Raw genomic sequence first — 21,956 nt, forward strand, 5'->3', positions numbered from 1 at the left:
TCGACGCGATGACATTCGAAGCACAAACAACCCAGGTGCTGAGTCAACCGTTGTATGCTCAGTTGATGGATTTTGACTCAAAATAACCCAAATCCCATAAAAATAACTCATAATGGGGAAAACATTTCATAACCCAGCATTTCTTAGGGAGTGGGGGCGCTTGTGAGTTGAAAATTTAAAATAAAAATAATGCCCTGCATTACTTTAAGATATGTAATTTTCATAGTTTGCAACAAGCTCCACCTCACAGTGTCTGGCACAGGGCAGCGTTAGCTCGGCCTGTCCTGTCATTTGATGCTTGGTGTGATCAATAGATTTGGTGTTACCCTAATACTCTGTTGTGAAAAAGAATGTAAACACGTGCAAATATATACATTTATGTACTGATATCTTTTCATATCTTGGAAAGTGAGGGAGCACAAAGAACAAGTGAGGGAGCGCAAAGAACAAGTGAGGGAGCACAAAGAACGAGTGAGGGAGTGCAAAGAATCAGGGAGCACAAAGAACAAGTGAGGGAGTGCAAAGAACAAATCAGGGAGCACAAGAACAAGTGAGGAAGAACAAATCAGGGAGCACAAAGAACAAGTGAGAAAGCTCAAAGAATAAGTGAGGGAGCGCAAAGAATAAGTGAGAGCACAAAGAACAAGTGAGGGAGTGCACAAATCAGGGAGCACAAAGAACAAGTGAGGAAAGAACAAAGAACAAGTGAGGAACAAGTGAGCTCAAAGAATAAGTGAGGGGCAAAGAACAAGTGAGGGCACAGGAGCAAGTGAGGAACAAGTGAGGGAGCGCAAAGAACAAGTGAGGGAGTGTAAAGAACAAGTGAGGGAGCGCAAAGTACGAGTAAACAATAAAATACAATATGTTTGAATGATTAAATTAATATTTTATTTGCTTTTTAAAAAGTGTCTTTGTGAAAAGTGTCGTTCTAAAACAAGCACGCTGCGTTCAGTGTGTTTGAACCACAAAGCTGCAACGGTCACAAAATAAAATAATCAAAATAAATAAATTTAATTTTTAATACAACTGTAAACAGAACATATAAGTAAATATACATGCACAAATGTGAAATTTAACTGATTAAGGATTTTCTTTCCATAAAGTGGTAGAGAATGGATGGGATGGATTGTCTTTATCCTTTGCATAACAAACAGCTCAATCATTTGAGATTCAGCTTTCATAAAAGATTCCTTCATGGAGGGGAGGTTAATTGTCATGTTCATTATGAATGAGCTGCTCGTGATACTGGCCTGTAAGACAAGCTCTAAATCAAATATACACATATTTTTTACCTGAGTTCACTTTAGTCCTTCAGACAGTAGGAATGTTTTTTGTGTTACAGCAAAGCCATGGTCTTGACGGAGATACCATGGTACAGCTGGAGACTCCTGTGCAAGTCCGTCCCCGTTCAATGTCTCATATGTGACCTTGTGGACGCAGCATGTCAAATCTTTCAAGCATGGACTGGTGGTGTGACGCAGGAATCATGGTTCGACACCTGAAGAGTTAGTCTCTGTGTGGGACGCTGAGTAAGATGTTGGCGAGCTAGAACCTAAAAACAAACAAAAAACTGTAATTAGTCTTGAAACAGGAACCTCATACAGTAAAACATGCAAAACATGGCTTCGGCTTCTTTAGCAACTCAATAATTTTTTGTTTGTTTATGTGATAAATGATACTGTGAGGTAGTGTTGTAGTACTTGAGACCGGTCTCGAGACCACTTTTTGAAGGTCTCGGTCTCTCCGCGGAATCGACTGCATTTCACTGGGTCTTGTCTCGGTCTCGGACAAAGCGGACACAGGATTTTATTTCAAGACCGGTCAAGACCACAACTGGGGATATCAATAAATTGCCTGTGCATTTTTGGATTAACTTGTTAATATCATTACTATGATTTTGCGCAAATCGTATTGCTTCAGGTACAACCAATAACTTGACTCATTTATCATTTGAAATTTAGTCACCCCTCCCGGCCCCTTTCACACGCCCCCCACAAAAGTGTACCACAAAGACTTTTTGTGCATAAATACCTCCAAAAGAAAGCACAGCGCAACGTGTAAATTCTGCAAAGCGACACTAACGGTCTTGTCTCGGTCTCGACCCCTCAAGTCTTGGTCTTGTCTCAGTCTCGACCCCTCAAAGTCTTGGTCTTGTCTTGGCCTCGATACACTGTGGTCTTGGTCTCGACTTGGTCTCGACTTTAGGTGGTCTTGACTGCAACATTACTGGGAGGAGTCATGAAGTAGTGACACTGGGGAGTGAAAACACTCATCAAGCACTATGTTTAGAGTGCTTGATGATTGTATCTCATGTCAGGATGATATATTACAAAAATGATATATTGAGCCATTCTTACGGCAAATTGTGAAAGTTGATGAGGTGAATATTTAAGGCAAAAGAACGTATACTTGCTGAAATGGAGCATCTCGTATAATCTTGCATGAACATATTTTATATATATACACATATACAGTATATGTGTATATATAGATATATATATATATATATATATATATACACAGTGGGTACGGAAAGTATAATTTTTCACTTTGTTTCATTGCAGCCATTTGCAGCCATTGCAGCCAAAAAAGTTCATTTTATTTCTCATTAATTTACATTCAGCACCACATCTTGACAGATAAAAAATGGACAGCATGTGAGTTAAATATGAGTGTCACAGCAAAGGCTCTGAATACTTATGACCATGTGATGTTTCAGTTTTTCTTTTTTAATACATTTGCAAAAATTTCTAGATTTCTGTTTTTTTCTGTCAAGATGTGGTGCTGAGTGAACATTAATGAGAAATAAAATGAACTTTTTTGATTTTAGCAAATGGCTGCAATGAAACAAAGAGTGAAAAATTTAAAGGGGTCTGAATACTTTCCGTACCCACTGTATAGTTATATATATATGTACACATTAGAGCATTAACAGAGAAGTCGACAACTGTTAATGTTCTGGATGTATCAGTCATGTGTACAATAGTAAAGGCTACATTCTTACCTCCGTTGTTTCTCCACATCTCTCTTGCACACTTATCAGAGGAGGTCAGTTCTGATATTTGGATGTTTGGATTAGATTTGTAGTCATCTTAACGACAGAGTGAGAAACAAGATTAATGGTTACTCAGAAGCATAACAACAGTTCAACATGATGTATCAACAAAGGCAACAGTGACATTTCTGGAGTGAACAGACAAACGTCCTTTAAATGTTTTATTGCATGTTCATATTATATATATATATATATATATATATATATACATATATATATATATATATATATACATATATATACATACATATACATATATGTATATATATTACTTCCAGCTGTTTAGAATCATAATAGATTAGTTACACTGATTCTTTTGACGTCATGCTCATAGAGATGTAATGATATGAACATTTCATATCACGGTTATTGTGACCAAAATGATCACGGTTATCAATATTATCACGGTATTGTTAGATGTGTTCAAAATGTACTGAACGCACACACTGAAATCTTTTAATCAAGTTTTATTTAAAAAAAGAATACTTTTCTTTACATTCACTGCTCAAGACTAGATGTAGTCTTACAGATTCAAGAGCTGGTACAGAAAAGAAAACTCACTGTTTTAAGTACCATAAGTAGAAATCAAATGTGCATTTGAAAGCAACACTGCCATTTCAAACAAAGTAATGTGGCAGAAACATTAAAATAATAACATAAATGTACATGTAGATAAAAATACTTTTCTTCACATTCAGTGCTCATGTAGGAGATCTAGTCTTACACGTCAGAAGATCCGTTACAGAAAGGACACTTTCAGTGTTTGTTGTACCTTAGGTACTAATCAAATGTGCATACACTATCATATTAAACAAAGTAATGTGGATGTATGATGTTGCTGTGGCAGCTGTAGCTTTAGCATTGGGGTTGCTTGCTGTACGCCCACTCTGTAAATAAGGGAAAAGTAAATGTGGTATTATTTTTTTATATTACATGATGATGATTATTATTATTAATAATTATCATCTGACTGATTGGCACGTGCACACACACACACACACACACAGATCCTCACTCTGTGGCGGATTATAATTAAGTAGCAGCGGTCGTACACAGCATAAAAATAAAAAAACCAGAAACAAACACATTTTGCTCTGCACACACTACTGGCTTTCGCCGATAGTGCCCAATAACATGTATTACAGGAGTAGCGTTAGGTAACACTTAACTTTCCTTTATTGAGAAAATAGGAACGTTTTACAGACAAACCATGACATTCCCACTATTCTGAAATCCCGTTTTTGTTGACTTACCTTACACTCGCTGAAAAGCTGTGGGTGGTGGTCACGGAGATGGCTCATCAGATTGGAAGTGTTAACCCCCTTCGCGGAGATTTTTGTTTTTGCATTTTCTGCACAAGAGTTGATTGTCTTCAATTATTTTACCGTCAACATCCTTTAAACTGGGGGGAAAATCTCTGGAGCGCAGGTGGCTCACGCTTCTGAGCGAGTGCCGTTCAGGTGCTGCTGCTTCTCCAGGAAATGAGCAGTATCACTGTGAGTTTTTCCGTAATCACGGTTTTAACGATAATTAAAATTTGAAAGGGTAGTACTAACCATCGGGAATTTTACCGCGGTTTATCGTCATGCCGGTAATCGTTACATCCCCACATGCTCATGACTCTTCCAGTGCCGACACGTCACATAGTACTGTGTTAATGAATTATGTTAAGTTGTAATTTAGCGCTGAAACAATTACTCGATTAATCGATTACTAATCGATTATTAAAGGAATCGACAACTATTTTGATAATCGACTCATCGATTTGAAGCTTTTTTCATGATTAAACCAAGATTTCTGATTGTTTCAGCTTCTTAAATGTGAGTCTTTTCTTCATTTCTTTGCTCTGGATAACAAAGAAATCATTAAAAGTGAATCATTTTGGTTTGTGGACAAAACAAGACATTTGAGAACATCATCATTTCCAGGTTTGACGAACACTGATCAACATTTTTTTCATATATTTTATGAACCAACCGATTAATCGAGAAAATAATCGACAGATTAATCAATTGTGAAAAGAATTAGTTAGTTGCAGCTCTATTGTAATTTGTGTAATGTAAAGAACGAATGTATAAAGAAGGAGAAGTGGCTTACTATTATTGCTGCATGAGAAGGAGTCGCTCTCCCTCATTGTCTCATTCCCACTGTCCGACAGCGTCCTCTCCGTCCTGGAAGGCACCGGCCTCCTCTTCATGCTCTTCCTGGTGCTGATGCGGATGATGCCTCGCACGAGCCGACACTCAGCTTCCTGCTCATCCATTCTGTGCTCCTCTGCCAGCGAATTGATGAGCTGATTAATGGCCTTGCTCTTCCTCAGAAACACAGAGTCTGAGGTGCACCTGGCCAACTCTTCGATCTGATATTCAGAGTAGAGCTCCAGGAGCTTCTTTGTAATTAGAGAGTCTACGTCCTCCTCCTCATCCTCCCAGTCATCAAATCGCATTGACTCATGCAAGGGTGGACTGTTGTGCTGCGTCTGACCACCAGCCGGACGCACATATAATAGAGATTTGGTTTCTGCATCTAAATACTCCCTTGCAGTTTCCACTTTGACTCCAGCAATATGGACATCCCCGAGCCAGTATGTCTGATCCTCCTCTTCGTCATTTGCTGGGCTCATACTTTGGAGACTCACCTTCTCTGGTTTATCTGGAGAGCTCTCGTTTGACACCAGGCATGGAGCGAGACTGGAATGCTGGCAGACCCTGTACAGGCCACAGGTCAGCACATTGCACATGCACCTCCTGAAGCTTCTAAGGGAAGTGCAGGGATTGCAGGTCACAGAGGAATGGTCAGTCGTGGCATTCGTGAAGCCAGCGGTCTCAGACTTCTTCACATTTTCATCCTTCATGAGAGTTTTGTGGACTGCCTTTAGCTCTTGAGTCAGCAGCCTGTCTTCCACCGGGTCCACACAGCGCTCTTCATACGACAACCTCTGGCTGCTGCTCTGGCTTGACCTGTGTCTATAGCTGCCAGGCCTTGGGCTGTGTCTCAGACTGCTTGTGTTCTCACCAGACATGACTTACTGGCTTTAAGGTCTGCACAAATCGAAGAGAAAAAACAAACAGGTTCCTCTTAGATGCAACTACTAAGTAGGGCTGGGCAATAATATCTCAATATGTTTAGGCTATGTACCAATATATTAGTAATATTGCAATAAAAAGCTGCAAATGCGCCTTTTTCTATTTTCTTTTGAGAGGTTTGTGCATCTCAAAAGGACAGTGACAATATTACATATTATGACAAATATCTACCATTTAAATGTTAAACGTTAATTATCTGTATCACACACTTAGATTACATTTGATACCATTCATTTTAGATGATAACTAGCATATTTCTTTGGCTTTTAAATGTTTAATAAATTATACTTGTTATACCATGAGTAAGAAACAATGAAACAGCTTATAAATATGTTACACAAATTATCAGCCCTAAATGTCAAGTTTATGGATTAGTAATCAACATTTAATATTAAGAATCAAATATTTGACAAATACCTCATTATACTGCAACAGCCTTTGAAACCAGGAGAATACATTAAAGATTGGACGCTATACCAAGATGACATCTGTCTCATGGCACAATTCTAAAATATAATGTTGATATATTGCTCAGACCTATTGGTAAGCAAATGTTGTAGTGACATCAATAAACAAACAGCTGCTATCAAAGTGTGTTATGAATCCACAATGTTGTCTGACAAGCACCTGAGGGCATTTGTCTTTGAAACTCTTCTCCCTGGGTGACAATGTACCAACTCATTCTACAGAGAGTGACACTGTAGAATGTTATCATGGGGGCTTCGAAACCTGAACGTTCACTATTTATTCATATAATAAAGTGTGTGGCTATTACGTGAAAGCAAAACGCACCAGAGTTAATTTAAAGTTTTGAATTTACTTTCTTATTGAAAAGTTGAGGGCATACAAAAACAGGAAATAAATAAAATAAAATTGATAAGATGCAGCAGAAGGCTTTAAAGTCATTGTGGCGGCCACAAATACAGTAAATGTTTTTGCATTAAAAAAAACAGATGTTCCATGTTGCCTCCATGTTTGCCACCATGCAGTTTACTAAAAAAAACATAAAAGAACACATGGACATATAGACATGACTCAGCAGTTTCGCCCGTGTGAAGCCACGTTAGGTCATTTACTTTCTGTAAAAAGATATTTTCACTTTCATGGCGCCCCGTCACTCCTGCTCTTTCCTCCATTAAAGGACTTACGAATGTAGTTAACTTACCGCGTACACGGTTCGTCCACCGACTTGGCCCCGGAATGGTGTTGTTTTGTCTTACTTCTACATTCAAATATAGGCTTTGTAATCCACTTTGAATGTCACATAAGAACTCAGCTCCAAAATTCAGTTGCAGGTTTTCGCCCAAAATCCATATACTAGGACATCAAGGTGAAGGAAGCGCACCAGGTAGGTAGTTACAACAACAATTTAGAATTCCGGTAATGACGTTGCAATAAAGTGCGACTATGAATTTCGTCAATAACAATTGTGCGTTTTCCGGCTCTCCGTGGAAAATAAAATGCCGTGGACTACAAATAAATTATGTAAAACCTGTCAAGAAGGCCACAATAAAATAAAACATGACACGTCATCCATTTTAAAAATGAGAAGTAAAAATTAATTCATTTTCTACACTTTTATTTTGAAATAATTTCCGGTCATATTGTCGACGGCCCCTCATTTACGTAAAGTTCGCAGCACTGCAGCAAAGGTTACCGGATATGTCACATTTAAACAAAAACAAAAAAAACGCTTATGGATTGTTGACCATATTTGAACAAATTGAGAAATACAGAAATTAGTATTGATAGACATCATAAACACAAAAAATACAAAATGCGTTTACTATGCTTACGAAGGCCATGACCATAACAATAATTTAATAGAGTTTGAAAGTAAAACCGGAAATCAATGTTTTCAGAGTGTTGAGTTGATCATATTTTGCTTCTTTACGTCGGTGCAGAACGCAAATCATTCGTTAACGTGGAGTTACGGTTTATTGGAGAACAAGCACCATGACATACCGTTTTATGTACGACAAACTGTGTGCATTAGCTAAACAGTGAAATGTGCTTAACGAACATGCGAGCAGCGCTAACGGTATTTGGGGTTTTCTGATGTTAAATAACCACAGCTGGCTGAGCCGGTCAGTGTAAACGGCAGCGCTACCAAGCTAACCATGGTCAGCGGTTTATCGCTTACATCCGTGCTGAGCATTTGGGACGTACCTGAAAGTAGTCATCGCGGAGACAGGAGCAGTAACGGGTTTGAACAATGGCTCTTTTTGTATTTACACCAGTCACCCATTGTAAAGGACTAGCTGGTTATTTTTCATATGACGACATTTGCGCCGCTAAGCTGGCCCTCGGAACACGGATGTCGTGACCACAGCCACTGTTACTGAGGTGTGACAGTCACAACAGCCAATACTCCACGATAAATCATGAACAACTGCGAATACCAGCAAATCGTCCCACAGGCTCTCCCGACAGGCACGGTCACAACGTCCCCTCAACCTCAACATGGTCATGGCACTGCCAAGACCGAGAAATCAAAGAAACCCAGGAGGAAGTGGGAAGTTTTCCCCGGTAAGAATCGCTTCTTCTGCGGGGGACGGATCATGGTGGCCCGGCAGAGCGGGGTCCTGCCCCTCACCCTGGGCCTTATTGTCGTCACAACTGGATTATTCTTTACATTTGAGTGAGTTGTAAACAAGATTTTTGCCAATATACCGGGAGTGCTTGGGCCATTTAATCATTTCTGTAGTAAAATGAACATAATATTTTGCATACGTCACAGCAGATGTGGATATAAAATATCTTTATTTTCCAAGATGAATAAGTATAAAATAAATAATAGCTGTAGAGGGCACTAGCTTAGAAGTCAAGGAGGTAGCATTGGATCTTGGCTTGTTTTCCAATATCCGATAATACATTTTAAAGCCAATATCTGCTGATACCGATGTCATGCTGATAATATTGTGCATCCCTACTGTAGATAAACATTTATAGAGCTTAAATAGTTGTTTATTTTTAACTAATACTCCACTCAACTTGAGTCACCATATTTCTTAAAAAAAAAGTAAATACCAGTGCTTCGGATGTGGAAAAGACACTGATTATTAGATTAATTGATTATTAATCAATTACATAATTAAATTGTCAAATATTTTGCTTATCGGTTTTGATTGTTTTTTTTCAATAAATAATCCAAATAATCATTTTGGTTTATGGACAAAACAAGACATTTGAGAACATAATTTTCAGCATTTTATGGACCAAACAAGTACTCGATTAATCAAGAAAATTATCAACAGATTAATCAATTATGAAAATAATGGTTAATTGTGGCCCTAACCACTGCCTTATGTACTGGAACTGAGATCACTGGCTGAATATGAACATCTTGTTCTTGGTATTACTGTGTAGTGAAAATGTGCTCCAGATGTGTCTCCAAAGAGTGACATAGTGATAAAACCACTGAATATAAATCAAACTCTCATTTATAAAACTGTCTGTGTGAATAATTTATATTTTTTAATAATAGGAATTGGCCAATGAATATTTATTAAAATTAAGCATTTTTTCCTCAGAAACTTAATAAATGTTCAGAGTGTTTGTAAAAATCAAAGCGAAGAACAAAAGACTCAGGAACAGCTTCCACACACGCAAGCAGCCACACACACACCCCTGCTCAACTCTCCATAAACCTGGACTTGCACCAAGTTGCACTAAACTGCACTTTGTGGTTTGATATATTTTACTTGCACACACTTGTAGTTTTATATTTTGTTGGGTTTTACATTTTGTTGTGTCTTATTTAAGTGTCAAGTCTTTTGTTGTGTCTTATTTAAGTGTCAAGTCTTTCGTTATTGTTGCTATTTTATTGTGTACCTCAAGCCGGGAGTCTCTGCAAAAATGTCATTATTACATTACATTACATGTCATTTAGCAGATGCTTTTATCCAAAGCGACTTACAATGGAATTGAGTACAATCAGCCAGGGGTGGAGTTGAACTTGCGACCATGATGTCTTTCGCACACAGGGTACTGGTATTAACCACTGAGCCGCTGCACCCCGGCATTATGTCCTCATAATGACAATAAAAAATTCTTAAATCTTGAATCTTGAATCTTGAATCTTGAAAATGGCACCCATAATAGCCAAAATCAGTATTGCAAAACAAACACAAACTATTCTGAGAGATAATGCATTTTTTCCATTGGACAAAATCCTCAAAGTTTCTCTCTCTCTCCCTCTGTGGCCATTGCAGCTGTCCCTTCCTGGTTAAACACCTGACCAGCTGCATACCTGTTATTGGTGGAGTCCTTTTTATATTTGTGATAATTACCCTGCTCCAAACCAGCTTCACTGATCCTGGCATCCTACCCAGAGCAACACCAGATGAGGCTGCTGACACTGAAAAACACATTGGTAAGGCCCAACTCTGGCATAAATATGTGGATGTCTTGGATGTTAAGTTTTTAAAAAGCTCATTGTTTTCTCTCAGATTGATATTCCTGCATAGCCCAGAAATCTAGACGCACCCTAGTGGTAGCAAATTTAATTTGCACCTGGGGTGCGTCTAGAAACTCCTCGTTAGCTCGCGAGCTGCAAAATCCAAAGTCTGGTTTGTGTATGGTGTCGGTGGGTGGGCTTAACATAATGACAACAGAGTAGCAACCATTCCATGTGTAGTCCCTGTCGGTCTCTGCTACATGCACATAAACAAGATGGCTGCTGCTGGTGATCATCAGTCTTTCGAATCGGCTTTGGCATCGACTTTGAACGATTTGGAGTTAAACTTTTCGTTGAAAAATGAACAAAAAACGGTACTGAAGTCATTCCTTCTACAGCAAAAGTTTAATTTATTAGCTAGCTACGCTGGTGGTCAAACGCATGGGACTCAAAACCCACTGGTGATTGTTGTCTCACCATTGATTGCTCTTATGGAGGACCAGGTAAACAAGGCTACCAAATTTGGACTCTTGGCCCTGCAAAGGTCGACCAGGAGGCCATTTGAAGCGGTCGGCCCCAGTTGATGTACAGTCAGAGAGTCCAGAATTCTGGCTTCGTCAGAAAAATGGGGAGACATGTTGGCCACCGAGGTCTTCCAAGACAGATTTGTTGTTGGAGAATGTATTTTGCTACTTCTGAAGTCATTGATGTTCTCACACTATGTTATGTTTTTACATTTAAATGTATTCTGATATGTCTACCAGGGTAAAGGCTGCTAGAGGAAAGGCCTTCAGAGAGAGTTTTACCAGGCTGAACTAAAGTCCAGTATGAAAGTTGTGAGACCCATGCCCATGATCCTGTCTTCAGCCTAGGCTTATATGTGGCTGGTGCAATAGCCACTGAAGACTTATTGGTTATCAGTGTCACCCCTCTCCTCAGGAAAGCCTCCAGCTTGTTTACCTGCCCTTCTCTGAAAAAACACTTAGTGCGGTGCTGAAATTAAGGACAGTAATAATCCATAGACAATCATTAACTAAAAATCTGTTTTGTTACATTACTAAACTCTTATCAATACAGAAATCTACAACATATTGTAGGTGCTAATGCACTTTGTCCTTCAGGTACACCAGCGGACCTGGATTCCCTAGCAATTATTAAAAGACAGTTGCATTTGGAAAATGCCACTCACGTCACCATACGCCCAAAAAGAACAAACATTGTTCTACAGTGTCTTCAGACACTATGGACTGTCTGAACTGGGTTGTGAGGATACTGAAAGAGAACGGCCCGAGAATGTCGCCAGTGATTATCTGCTGCCGTACACAAACGACAAGAGATGTCCGATATTGGCTTTTTTACCGATATCCGATATGTCGATATTGTCCAACACTTAACTTCCAATCCGACATATAAAAGCTTTTTTCCCACATAACTAATTTTAGGTCACATCACGTATCTACTGATGCATTCCACAAATAAACACTGAATCAACTGAAATTATGGAAAGTATCATTTATTTATCACATTTTCTCGCAACTATACAATTTTGATAAGAAATACAAGCAACACTTTAGAAGTGTGAAGTGAAGTGCAAAGGAGGGGAACAAATATAGACATTACACTTGAAGACCAGATATCTGTTGTGAAGCTGATGGATACAGCGTCTGATATTAACTTCTCGACGTGCCTGTAGGGTCACGGTTAGTTGCTTGTTGCTTCTTTTCATTACTTTGCTGCACAAATGCTGCGTGTACCTCCGAGGGATCACGGCACAGTTTGATGAGGTCATCAATCGCACACTGGAAACATGAAAGAACCATATTCTAGTCTATATATGCGATATGTTTGTGCAGGCATGGTGCAGTAATCATTGTTGTACTGTTTTCATACATGTTTAACTAGATTACTGCTGCTTTTGTGTTTTACACCATGAGTTAAGAGTGTTCATGTAGTTCATGTAGTTTTCACTGGATGTAGTATCTTGCTCAACACTGTGAGTGTTAAAATAAAAGACTCGCCACAATGTAAACCAAGCATTTACTTGCACATTTTGGTGAAATCCAGGCATTACTTTATCAGGTTTTCATTATCGGTAGAAAAACTGATACTGATATGAACCGATCTTGCTTTATCAGGTTAATATCGGATATTATCAGTGTGCCAATAATGAAAGATGTTCTGTCACCAAAAAGTAACTTGATGAGGACTGCTGGGTTAATAGGGATCCAGAAAACAGGGTAGTAAACTTACTTAACGGACGCTTCCCCATCACAAGACTAGATTACTCACTTCATTAGGCAGTGATGGTGCACGCAGCGATGTTGTAGCCACCACAGCACTGAGCCAAACACCCTATTTCATTTCATTTTATTTTGTTTTTTGTGTTCTGCACACAAAGTGCCCAACCCTCATAAGACTCCATCACATATTACATTACATTCAAAATACAAATGATTATACAGCTAGATCTTTGAACAAAATACTCCTTCTTTCCCAGGCTTTACTAAAAAAGGTTCCCTTTTTAAAGCACAAGTGAAGTTTTTCATATTCATCTAACCAAAAGAAGTTAGCAGAAATGGAAGACATTTTTGTCAAAAATACATTCCTCTGGACCATAAAATGAATCTCATTCTCAATCTTACCCAGGTCACACATAAAAACAGAGCCTGTCTTCCTCTGAGGTATCATTGAACCTGCCTGTCTCCAGAGCTAGTGGGAGCGTTCCTGAGTGGCCTTTACCTAAACTATAATTTACATAGGGTTCTAAACTGTAACATTCTTTTATCAAACAATATGTTCTTCATCTGGGTTTGTCCCACAAATCAACTGACCATTTACCTTTAAACCTTTAAAACATGTTACTCTTTATCTCTTGAATGTTTGAATGTTCTGGAAAACATATAAAACAAACACCAGAAGCATCATCAGAACCAGGTCATACACATGAGTTGTACAGTTGTGTATAGGCAAACCTAGGTTATCACAACCTTTAACCCTGTTGAGTACAGATCCCAGTACTCTCCCTGCAGACTGGGCAAGGACATTAATACCTTCTTTAAATGTCATGTGCTCCTCCAGTGTTAAACCAAGTGATTTATACTGATCATTACATTACATTACATTACATGTCATTTAGCAGACGCTTTTATCCAAAGCGACTTACAATTGAATTGAGTACAATCAGCCAGGGGTGGAATCGAACTTGCGACCATTGCGACTATGATGTCTTTCGCACACAGGGTACCGGTCTTAACCACTGAGCCACTCCACCCCCAGGTGATCAGTGTAAGTCAAAACCATTGAACCCAAATTAAAGCAAAAAGAACTTCTCTCCTGGGACTTTTGTCTGAAATGTACTGTTTGAGATTGAACCTGATTTACTGCTAGTCTCCATAATTTCCAGCACCATTCTGCAACAATGTTCAACATAATCTGCAAATCTTCACAATCAGCAAGTAAAGCTACATCATCAATGATATGGTCATCAACGTTCATTCCAAGTGAACAGGCTTCAATCTGAATCACTAAATCATTCACATCAATAGAAAACAATGTTGGGGACAATACATCTCCTTGCTTTACACCAAACTGTTGGGGAAACCATACAGTTGTATATTTATTAACGTGGACACCGGCAACAGGTGCCTGACACAGAGACTTAACGACAAAGTAAAATTTCCCATTAACTCCAGCTTTTAACAACCTATATTGAAGCATCTCCCTGTTCATCCAGTCAAAGGCCTTCGTGAAATAAATAAAACAAACAAAAGCAGATCTATTCACCTTAGTTCTTGAACGAATAATCGAAGAGACTACATAGATATGATCAATATATGCTCTACCCTTTCTAAATCCATTTTGTTCATCTACAAGTATCCTCTCAAAGTGGTCTACACGTCTACCGTTCAGAAGTCCATTTATACACACAACTAATAGGATTTATACCCCTATAGCTAACTTTTCTGTAGATTTAGGAATTGGTTTAATAATGGACTTATGCCACTGTGCCGGAATAATGCTATTATCAAAACAAAATTGAAATAATTCAGTAATTCATTCGAATGTCATCAATTTCAGTAGTTATTTTCATTTTGTATTTATCGTTTCCATTTTTCATTTCTTCCAAAGAAAATGTTGTATTCCGGGATGGATTACTGTTATTTACGTCAGCTTTCATGTAATTTGCTCTTTTAAATTGATTAATTCCTTTAAAAAGATCTCGTCAAATGAACTTACAACCAGAAAACAGAGTATAGAGTATCTAACTTTACTTCCATGGGAATAACCATAGACTTTTTGGGACCTAATTTCTTTATTTCATTCCAGAATTGTTGATGGCTGTGAGTTTGTAAACAATCAATATGCAGCGAAAGACCTCTATTGAAGTTTTGTTTTACAGTATGTAAATTCTTATCAAACACAGCTTGCACTTTCTTAAATTCAGTCCTGAACTCATCCTTAAGGTTTTTATTCTTACATCTGAGGATTTCTTTTCTCTGCTGATCTTAAATTGTAAAGTTCTCTGCTCTCCTTGATGTTGTCTATGTACAGAGCCTTGAGATAATGTATGTTATGATTTGGCGCTATACAAATAACATTGAATTGAATGGAATTTACATTTAGGTTGTGCTGGGTCTGCTCACACCATTTGATGAAATGAGAAACTGTGTTGAGATATTCCTGAATTGAGTTTGTGTCTGTGAGGAGGCCAAGAATGGCTGTCATCTGCATATTTGAGGAATATGGTGGTGGGTGAGGGTCTTGTGCAATCATTTGTGTACATTGTGTATAGGAAAGGGCTCAGAACACAACCCTGAGGGGCTCCAGTGTCATTGGTGAGTCCAGGTGTGGTTGTTGTGCCTACCCGGACTGTCTGCTCTATGTTGGAGTGGAAGTTATGGAGCAGATGTATCAGACGGGAGGGTAAGTTGAGATGGTGTAGTTTTTGCATCAGCAGGTGTCTTTGGATTGTGTTGAAAGCACAACAGAAATCTGCGAGCAGGATTCTAACGGTAGTACGAGGGGAGTTCCAGTTCCAGTGTTCCAGCAGAATATGCAGCAAGAAGGCCACAGTGTCTTCAGTACCCCTCTAGGCCTTGTAAGCAAATTGGAAGGGGTCCAGGCGCTGATGGACATGTGGCAGGATGGTGTTGAGCAGCAGGTACTGCAGGCACTTCATCAGGATGGAAGTGAGGGCAATGGGGTAGAAGTCCTTCAGTTCTGTGGGTCGGGGTTTTTGAGTATTGGGATTATTGTTGCTGTTTTCCAGGGTGAAGGTATTTTGCATTGCCGGTAGATTTCCCAGAAGAGTTAATGGATTACTGGGTAGAGTTCTGTAGCACAGGTCTTGAGTACCCTTGTTGGAATCCCGTCAGGCCCCGGAGCTTTGCCTGTCTTGCACCTTCTCACTTGCCTCCTGACGTTTTTCTCTGAGAAGGGGGCTGTGTCCAAAATCAGGTGATACTGGTGGGCTGGGTCTAGGTGCATTTCCAGTGAGGGGTTTGGCCATCTGGAAGGCTTGTTTTGTGTTCATTTTGCTGATTTTTTGTTCTAGACTATTTTTTATATTTGAGTATGGCTCGCAGGACCTCATTTTGACTGTCCAGGCCTTCTTCGCACCCCCATATTAGAGAATGCACTTTACATGATAGACAGGGTTGTCTACCTCACAATGCAATTGCAGCAGCAGCACAGGTGACAGGACGGGAATGGTTTGTGATGGTTGAAAAGACAGACAAGAGGAGTGGTAAGAAACACTTGGAGGTCTGACTCAAAGCTGGTAAATGAGAAAGATCTCAAATCGTCTGGTGAAGACCTCCACAACATGAAATTCTGGGAGGGGTTGCAGAGTGTTTTGCATTCACTTGCAAAGACTGTAAGGATGATGACCTTCACTTCCTGTAAAAGCTCTTCATGTTTCATGATTAATGTGGCCGCTGCTTTCCATTTTTTGTTGTTTATGTGTTTCAGCATCAAAGCATCCTCAGACGGGCACACCTTTGTTTAGTGATGACCTGAAAGAAGTCAAAGAAGTTGTATGTAAAAATAATTTACTGTGGTAATAATCTACATTGTAGAGTAATGCAGTCGACGGCTACATTGACAGCTGTGTTGACAAGTTTGTTCCTTCGTCTAGGGGAATTAGAATTTTCTAAATCCAGGAAATCTCAAAAACCTAGCCTGCACAGAAACATAGCCGCTACTTGCCATAGTAACATAAAAGTTTCCAAAACAATAATGTATCACAAATGTTAACAATTAAGCATTTTTAACAGTACAATAAGCTGTATATGGAATGTTGTAAGAATTATGTATTATTACTCTTTTCCAGCAAATCATGAATTACATACATTGTCTTTACCATGAACTATGGTTATTAGACATTTTGGCCTTGAAGTGCACATGTGACTCTCTTTGAATCATGAAATGAATATTAACAAAATATATCTAAAATAATATATATTGAATTACATTAGGTGCACACTATACAGTATAATACTATACGGAATATGCAGGTGTTCTAACAAAACATCCTACCCGAAAAACTTCCGGTTATGGCGGCTCAGTGAACAGTCGGGTCAATTCAGTCCTCTGATATATTATGAAATTTAGTCACGAGTGAGACCCTATTAATAGCTTTTGTGAAACAGACGTTTTCTAGGGCAGCAAGATGACGACGCCAAGAACATGTGGAGCAGGAAAACATGAATAGAAACTGACCAACAGCCCAAGACACCCTAAAGTGTCGCCCCCTGGCTAGCAATGAGCCAGAGCTAATGCTAGCAATGGCGGCTAACGACACATTGGAGCCACCCTCTTGGTTCTCCACTGAAATGCAAAAGTGGTGAACACTAATTGTTTTCCACTTTATTTTGGTTAATACTTAACTTTTTCTGTTTCTAACCCTAATTAGAAGTTATAGAGTTAAGAGTTATAGTTTGTAACCCCCGATAGATGGGTGTAAATATTCTCAAACAGTTGATAAATATTCTTCAGTTGACAAGTGATTGTGGATACATATTCACGCACTCTTGAATTATTTCTTAAAAACAAAAAAACCCAAAAATTCCATCACAATCACAAGTCTAATACTTTCTTTGGCTGAATAGAATCTCGTGCGGAGACAAGGTTTCGGAGAATGCCTAAGTTCTGAATTTACCAATCTCCAGCAGGTGGATCGTTCCCACTGACCTCACTCTGTTGTGTAGCAGGTAGAGATGTACTTTCTTGCGCCTCAGTGAGGTGATGGTGGTTTCATCTTATTGTCTGTCCATCATCAGATCTGGTATGATAGCTGCGTGACGTTTCTGTAAGCTGAAGGACTGCGGCTGGTTTCCATTGGCCATTTTCTTGCTGGAATCGGATTGTTGCTCCATTGTGCAGTCGTGGTAAAGGTCTGGCAGCTCTGTCGTAGTGTTTCTTCTGTCTGCGCTGATATTCTGCCCTTGTTTCTAGCACAATGTTCTGTGGGGTTAGTTGGGGCTGCATTTGCTTTGCTGTTGTTGGTAGAATGGAGCGTAGTCTGCGGCTCATTAGGATTTGAGCTGGTGATTTCAGTCCATCGACGGGAGTGTTCCTATAGTCCAGTAGGCTGGGGTAGGGATATTTTCCATCCTCCTTGGCTTTGTGAGGATCCACTTGGCAGTTTGAACAGTCTTTTCTGCTAAGCCGTTGCTCTGTGTAACTTGGGCTTGATGTTGTATGTTGAAATCCACAGAATTCTGTACATTCTGGAATTCATTGGAACTGTAGCATGGTCCATCGTCACGACAAATTCACATTTGGGTCTGAAGCATGAACAACAAGACAATTTTAAATAAGGCACTCATCCTGTTGATGATGAAACCTTTGCCACAGTAAACGTCTCTATGTTGACAAATATTTCACTTCTTGGTGTAATGGATATTACATTGGCATTGATGATATCTTATTGACATCTAAAGGTGTGAACTACTAATATTTGAGGACTGAGAAAAGTGATACTCTAGCAGTTATGTTTATTGTCAGTTTCATGATTGTATGCATTTATTATTGATGAGTGTAGTTGGCAGAGACAGTGTGGTGCTGTGTTGTTGCAGCAGAGTTTGCTGGAGCTGCACATACTGACATTGGCATGATATTTGTCCTTCTCTGTCTCTGTAGACGATGCAGGAAACACAAGCTATCATCCTCCGCCGCGCACTCAGGAAGTCCTGATTAACCAGCAGGTGGTCAAGCTCAAGTACTGCTTCACATGTAGGATGTTCCGGCCTCCACGCACCTCCCACTGCAGCTTGTGTGACAACTGTGTGGGTGAGCAGCACACACACCAGCAACGTAACATCAACATCAACAACCATATGTAATAAATAATAGCTTCATGTGGGCCACAGTGATCATTATAACCTCACTCGGCAACACACAATCTATTCCTCTACATTTAGTTCTTCTCTGGTGCACTTCTCCTTCAGAGCGATTCGACCATCACTGCCCCTGGGTGGGCAACTGTGTCGGGAAACGCAACTACCGCTTCTTCTACACCTTTATTGTGCTGCTCTCCTTCCTGACGGCGTTCATCTTTGGATGTGTGACCACACATCTGGCACTGAGTAGGTCTTCAGGCTCCACACTAAGCCTATATTCTTATAGAGATGCTTTCATTTGAAAACAGTATTTTCAAACATGTCACTTTCAGCTCTGTAACACTCAAAAACAGATTTGTTCTTTCACACTCCCACTTGTGATCTTTGTATGCCGTTACAAACCAGCCATGGTACACCGACTCTCTCTCTTGTCTTCTCAATCCTTTGTATTTCTCATTCCCTGTCACTGTCACGAGAGTGCCAGCTGTTTTCCACGCCTCTATTCAATGAAGGCCCGTCCTCCTCTGCCTGTGATTGGCTGACTAGTACAGGCAGGATGTCCCTTTCACTGAGTAGCGTGTAGAAACGGTAGAAACCATAGAAACACTGTGAGAAAAGATCCAGGTGTGGGTCTGGACCCGGGCCGCTGCCATATTATTCAATTATTGTTCATTTGAGAAGAAACATTTTCTTACATATTGTTGTTACACTACTGTTGTACAATTAATTTCTTGTTTCTGTACAAATTAAAATCATATTCCAGGTTAGTAACATTTAAGGAAAATAGTTTGTCCATGTTTATCTCTTAGTATGAGACACATCACATTTACTCCATTCAATTCAATTCAATTTTATTTGTATAGCACCAAATCATAACATACATTATCTCAAGGCACTGTACATAGACAACATCAAGGAGAGCAGAGAACCCCAACAGTTCACACAATGAGCAAGCACTAGGCATCGGTGGAGAGAAAAAACTCCCTCTTAACAGAAGAAGAAATCTCTGACAGAACCAGGCTCAGAGATGTGCAGTCATCTGCCTCGACCGGTTGGGGTGAAAGGAAAATGGGGGACAGCGGAGAGGTGGGGGACAGAAAGGGGGGAGAGAAAGGACAAGAGGGAGATGAGGTAGAGACAGAAGAGAGAGAGAGAGACCAGGAGCAGATACACAACAACTGTATCAGGTTACAAGTTTATACAGTTAATGATATCGACTTTTAATTATAGCACAATAATAATGGTGATGATATGTATGATATGGATAGCCTCGAAAACTGGATCTGGATCCTGCAACCTGCAAGATGAGAATACAGAGAGAGAGAGAGGGAAGGAAGGAAAGACACAAACTAGGGAGAGAAAGAGACAAGGTTAATGACATATAAAAAGTCATAATCATATCCTGAGTGTGAGAGAGTGAATGTGTGTGCACCACAGGAAAATCCCCCAGCAGTTTAGTTCTATAGCAGCATAACCAAGAGATGGTCCAGGTTTCCCTGAACCAGCTCTAACGATAAGCTTTATCAAAAAGGAAAGTTTTAAGTCTAACTTTAAATACAGAGAGAGGCTCCGCCTCCCGAACTGTCATTGGAAGCTGGTACCACAGGAGAGGAGGAGCCTGGTAACTGAAGGCTCTGCCTCCCATTCGGCTGTTATAGACTCTGGGAACCACAAGTAAATCTGTATTTTGTGACCTAAGACGTCTGTTAGGGTGATAAGCTAAGACTAGGTCTTTCAGGTATGAAGGGGCGTGACCATTAAGTGCTTTGTACGTGAGGAGGAGGATTTTAAATTTAATTCTAAACTGTATGTGGAGCCAGTGTAGAGAAGCTAACACTGGAGTTATGTGGTCTCTCTTTCTAGTTCCTGTCAGAACTCGTGCTGCAGCATTTTGAATAAACTGAAGGGTTCTAACAGACTTGTTGGAACATCCTGATAATAAGGAGTTACAGTAATCTAATCTAGATGTAACAAAAGCATGAACTAGTTTTTCAGCGTCCAGTAAAGACAGAACGTTTCTAATTTTCATAATGTTCCTCAGGTGGAAGAAGGCTGTTCTGGAAATGAGTTTTATGTGTGAATCAAATGACATTTCCTGGTCAAAAGTAACTCCAAGTTTCCTCACAGTGGAACTGGAAGCCATGGTGATGTCATCTAAAGTGACAATGTGATCAGAAAGTTTTTCTCTGAGGTGTTTAGGGCCGAGTATAAAAGTTTAAAAGTAGAAAGTTACAGGTCATCCAGGACTTAATGTCTCTGAGACATTCCTGGAGTTGAACAACCTGATTTATTTCATCTGGCCTTCTTGATATATATAGCTGTGTGTCATCTGCATAACAATGAAAGTGTATGTTGTGCTTTCTAATAATGTTCCCTAGAGGAAGCATATATAAGGTAAAAAGTATAGGCCCAAGCACTGAGCCTTGTGGAACTCCACAGTTAACTTTTGTTTGTAGTGAGGCTTTATCATTGATATGAACAAACTGGAATCTATCAGATAAGTATGATTTAAACCAGCAGAGGGCAGCACCTGTGATACTAAGAGTCTGCTCCAATGTCTGCAGTAGAATATTATGATCAATGGTGTCAAATGCAGCACTAAGATCTAACAGGACAAGTAAAGAAACTAGACCATTATCTGACGCCAAGAGAAGATCATTACTAACTTTAACTAGTGCTGTTTCTGTGCTATGGTTTAATCTAAAACCTGACTGAAAATCTTCAAACAGGCCATTAATGCGCAGATATTCACATCATTGATTGGCAACTGCCTTTTCTAAGATTTTAGAGACAAAGGGAAGATTAGATATAGGTCGGTAATTAGCTAAAATATCTGGGTCAAGGGTCGCTTTTTTTAGAAGGGGTTTAATAACTGCTACTTTAAACGTTTGGGGCACATCTCCAGTTAATAAGAATAGATTAATTTGAGTTAAAATAGAGTTGTTAATTAAAGGAAACACATCTGTAAACAGTTTGGTGGGGATAGGATCTAACTGACAGGTTGATGGCTTAGATGATGAAACTAATGATGTTAACTCAGGGAGATCTATAGGGGAGAAACTGTCTAACTGTGC

The 21,956-nt window shown here is 39.5% G+C and overlaps 2 protein-coding genes across 4 annotated transcripts; one reads left to right on the forward strand and one right to left on the reverse strand.

Moving 5' to 3' along the window:
• Positions 1–865: 865 nt before the first annotated feature.
• LOC122762668 lies at positions 866–7,674 on the reverse strand. 2 transcript variants are annotated; one of them, XM_044017863.1, is made up of 4 exons: positions 7,307–7,671; positions 5,153–6,096; positions 3,005–3,091; positions 866–1,552 (listed from the first exon to the last, which is right to left on the reverse strand). In XM_044017863.1, the coding sequence occupies exons 2-4, from the start codon at positions 6,075–6,077 to the stop codon at positions 1,485–1,487; spliced, it is 1,080 nt and encodes a 359-aa protein (XP_043873798.1). In that variant the 5' UTR covers positions 6,078–6,096; positions 7,307–7,671; the 3' UTR covers positions 866–1,484. The 2 variants fall into 2 exon arrangements, with proteins under 2 accessions (XP_043873798.1, XP_043873799.1); XM_044017864.1 differs by lacking the exons at positions 866–1,552; positions 3,005–3,091 and adding an exon at positions 3,501–3,942 and having other exon boundaries at positions 7,307–7,674.
• A 332-nt stretch (positions 7,675–8,006) lies between these two features.
• On the forward strand, positions 8,007–19,739 carry LOC122762669 (palmitoyltransferase ZDHHC18-B-like). Of its 2 annotated transcripts, none has more exons than XM_044017865.1 (4): positions 8,007–8,782; positions 10,356–10,516; positions 18,683–18,832; positions 18,964–19,739. In XM_044017865.1, exons 1-4 carry the CDS (start codon positions 8,526–8,528, stop codon positions 19,182–19,184), a joined length of 789 nt encoding a protein of 262 aa, XP_043873800.1. In that variant the 5' UTR covers positions 8,007–8,525; the 3' UTR covers positions 19,185–19,739. The 2 variants fall into 2 exon arrangements, with proteins under 2 accessions (XP_043873800.1, XP_043873801.1); XM_044017866.1 differs by having other exon boundaries at positions 8,009–8,782; positions 18,991–19,739.
• Positions 19,740–21,956: the final 2,217 nt, after the last annotated feature.

Source organism: Solea senegalensis, unplaced genomic scaffold, assembly GCF_019176455.1.
Source record: "Solea senegalensis isolate Sse05_10M unplaced genomic scaffold, IFAPA_SoseM_1 scf7180000015939, whole genome shotgun sequence".
NCBI lineage: Eukaryota > Metazoa > Chordata > Actinopteri > Pleuronectiformes > Soleidae > Solea > Solea senegalensis.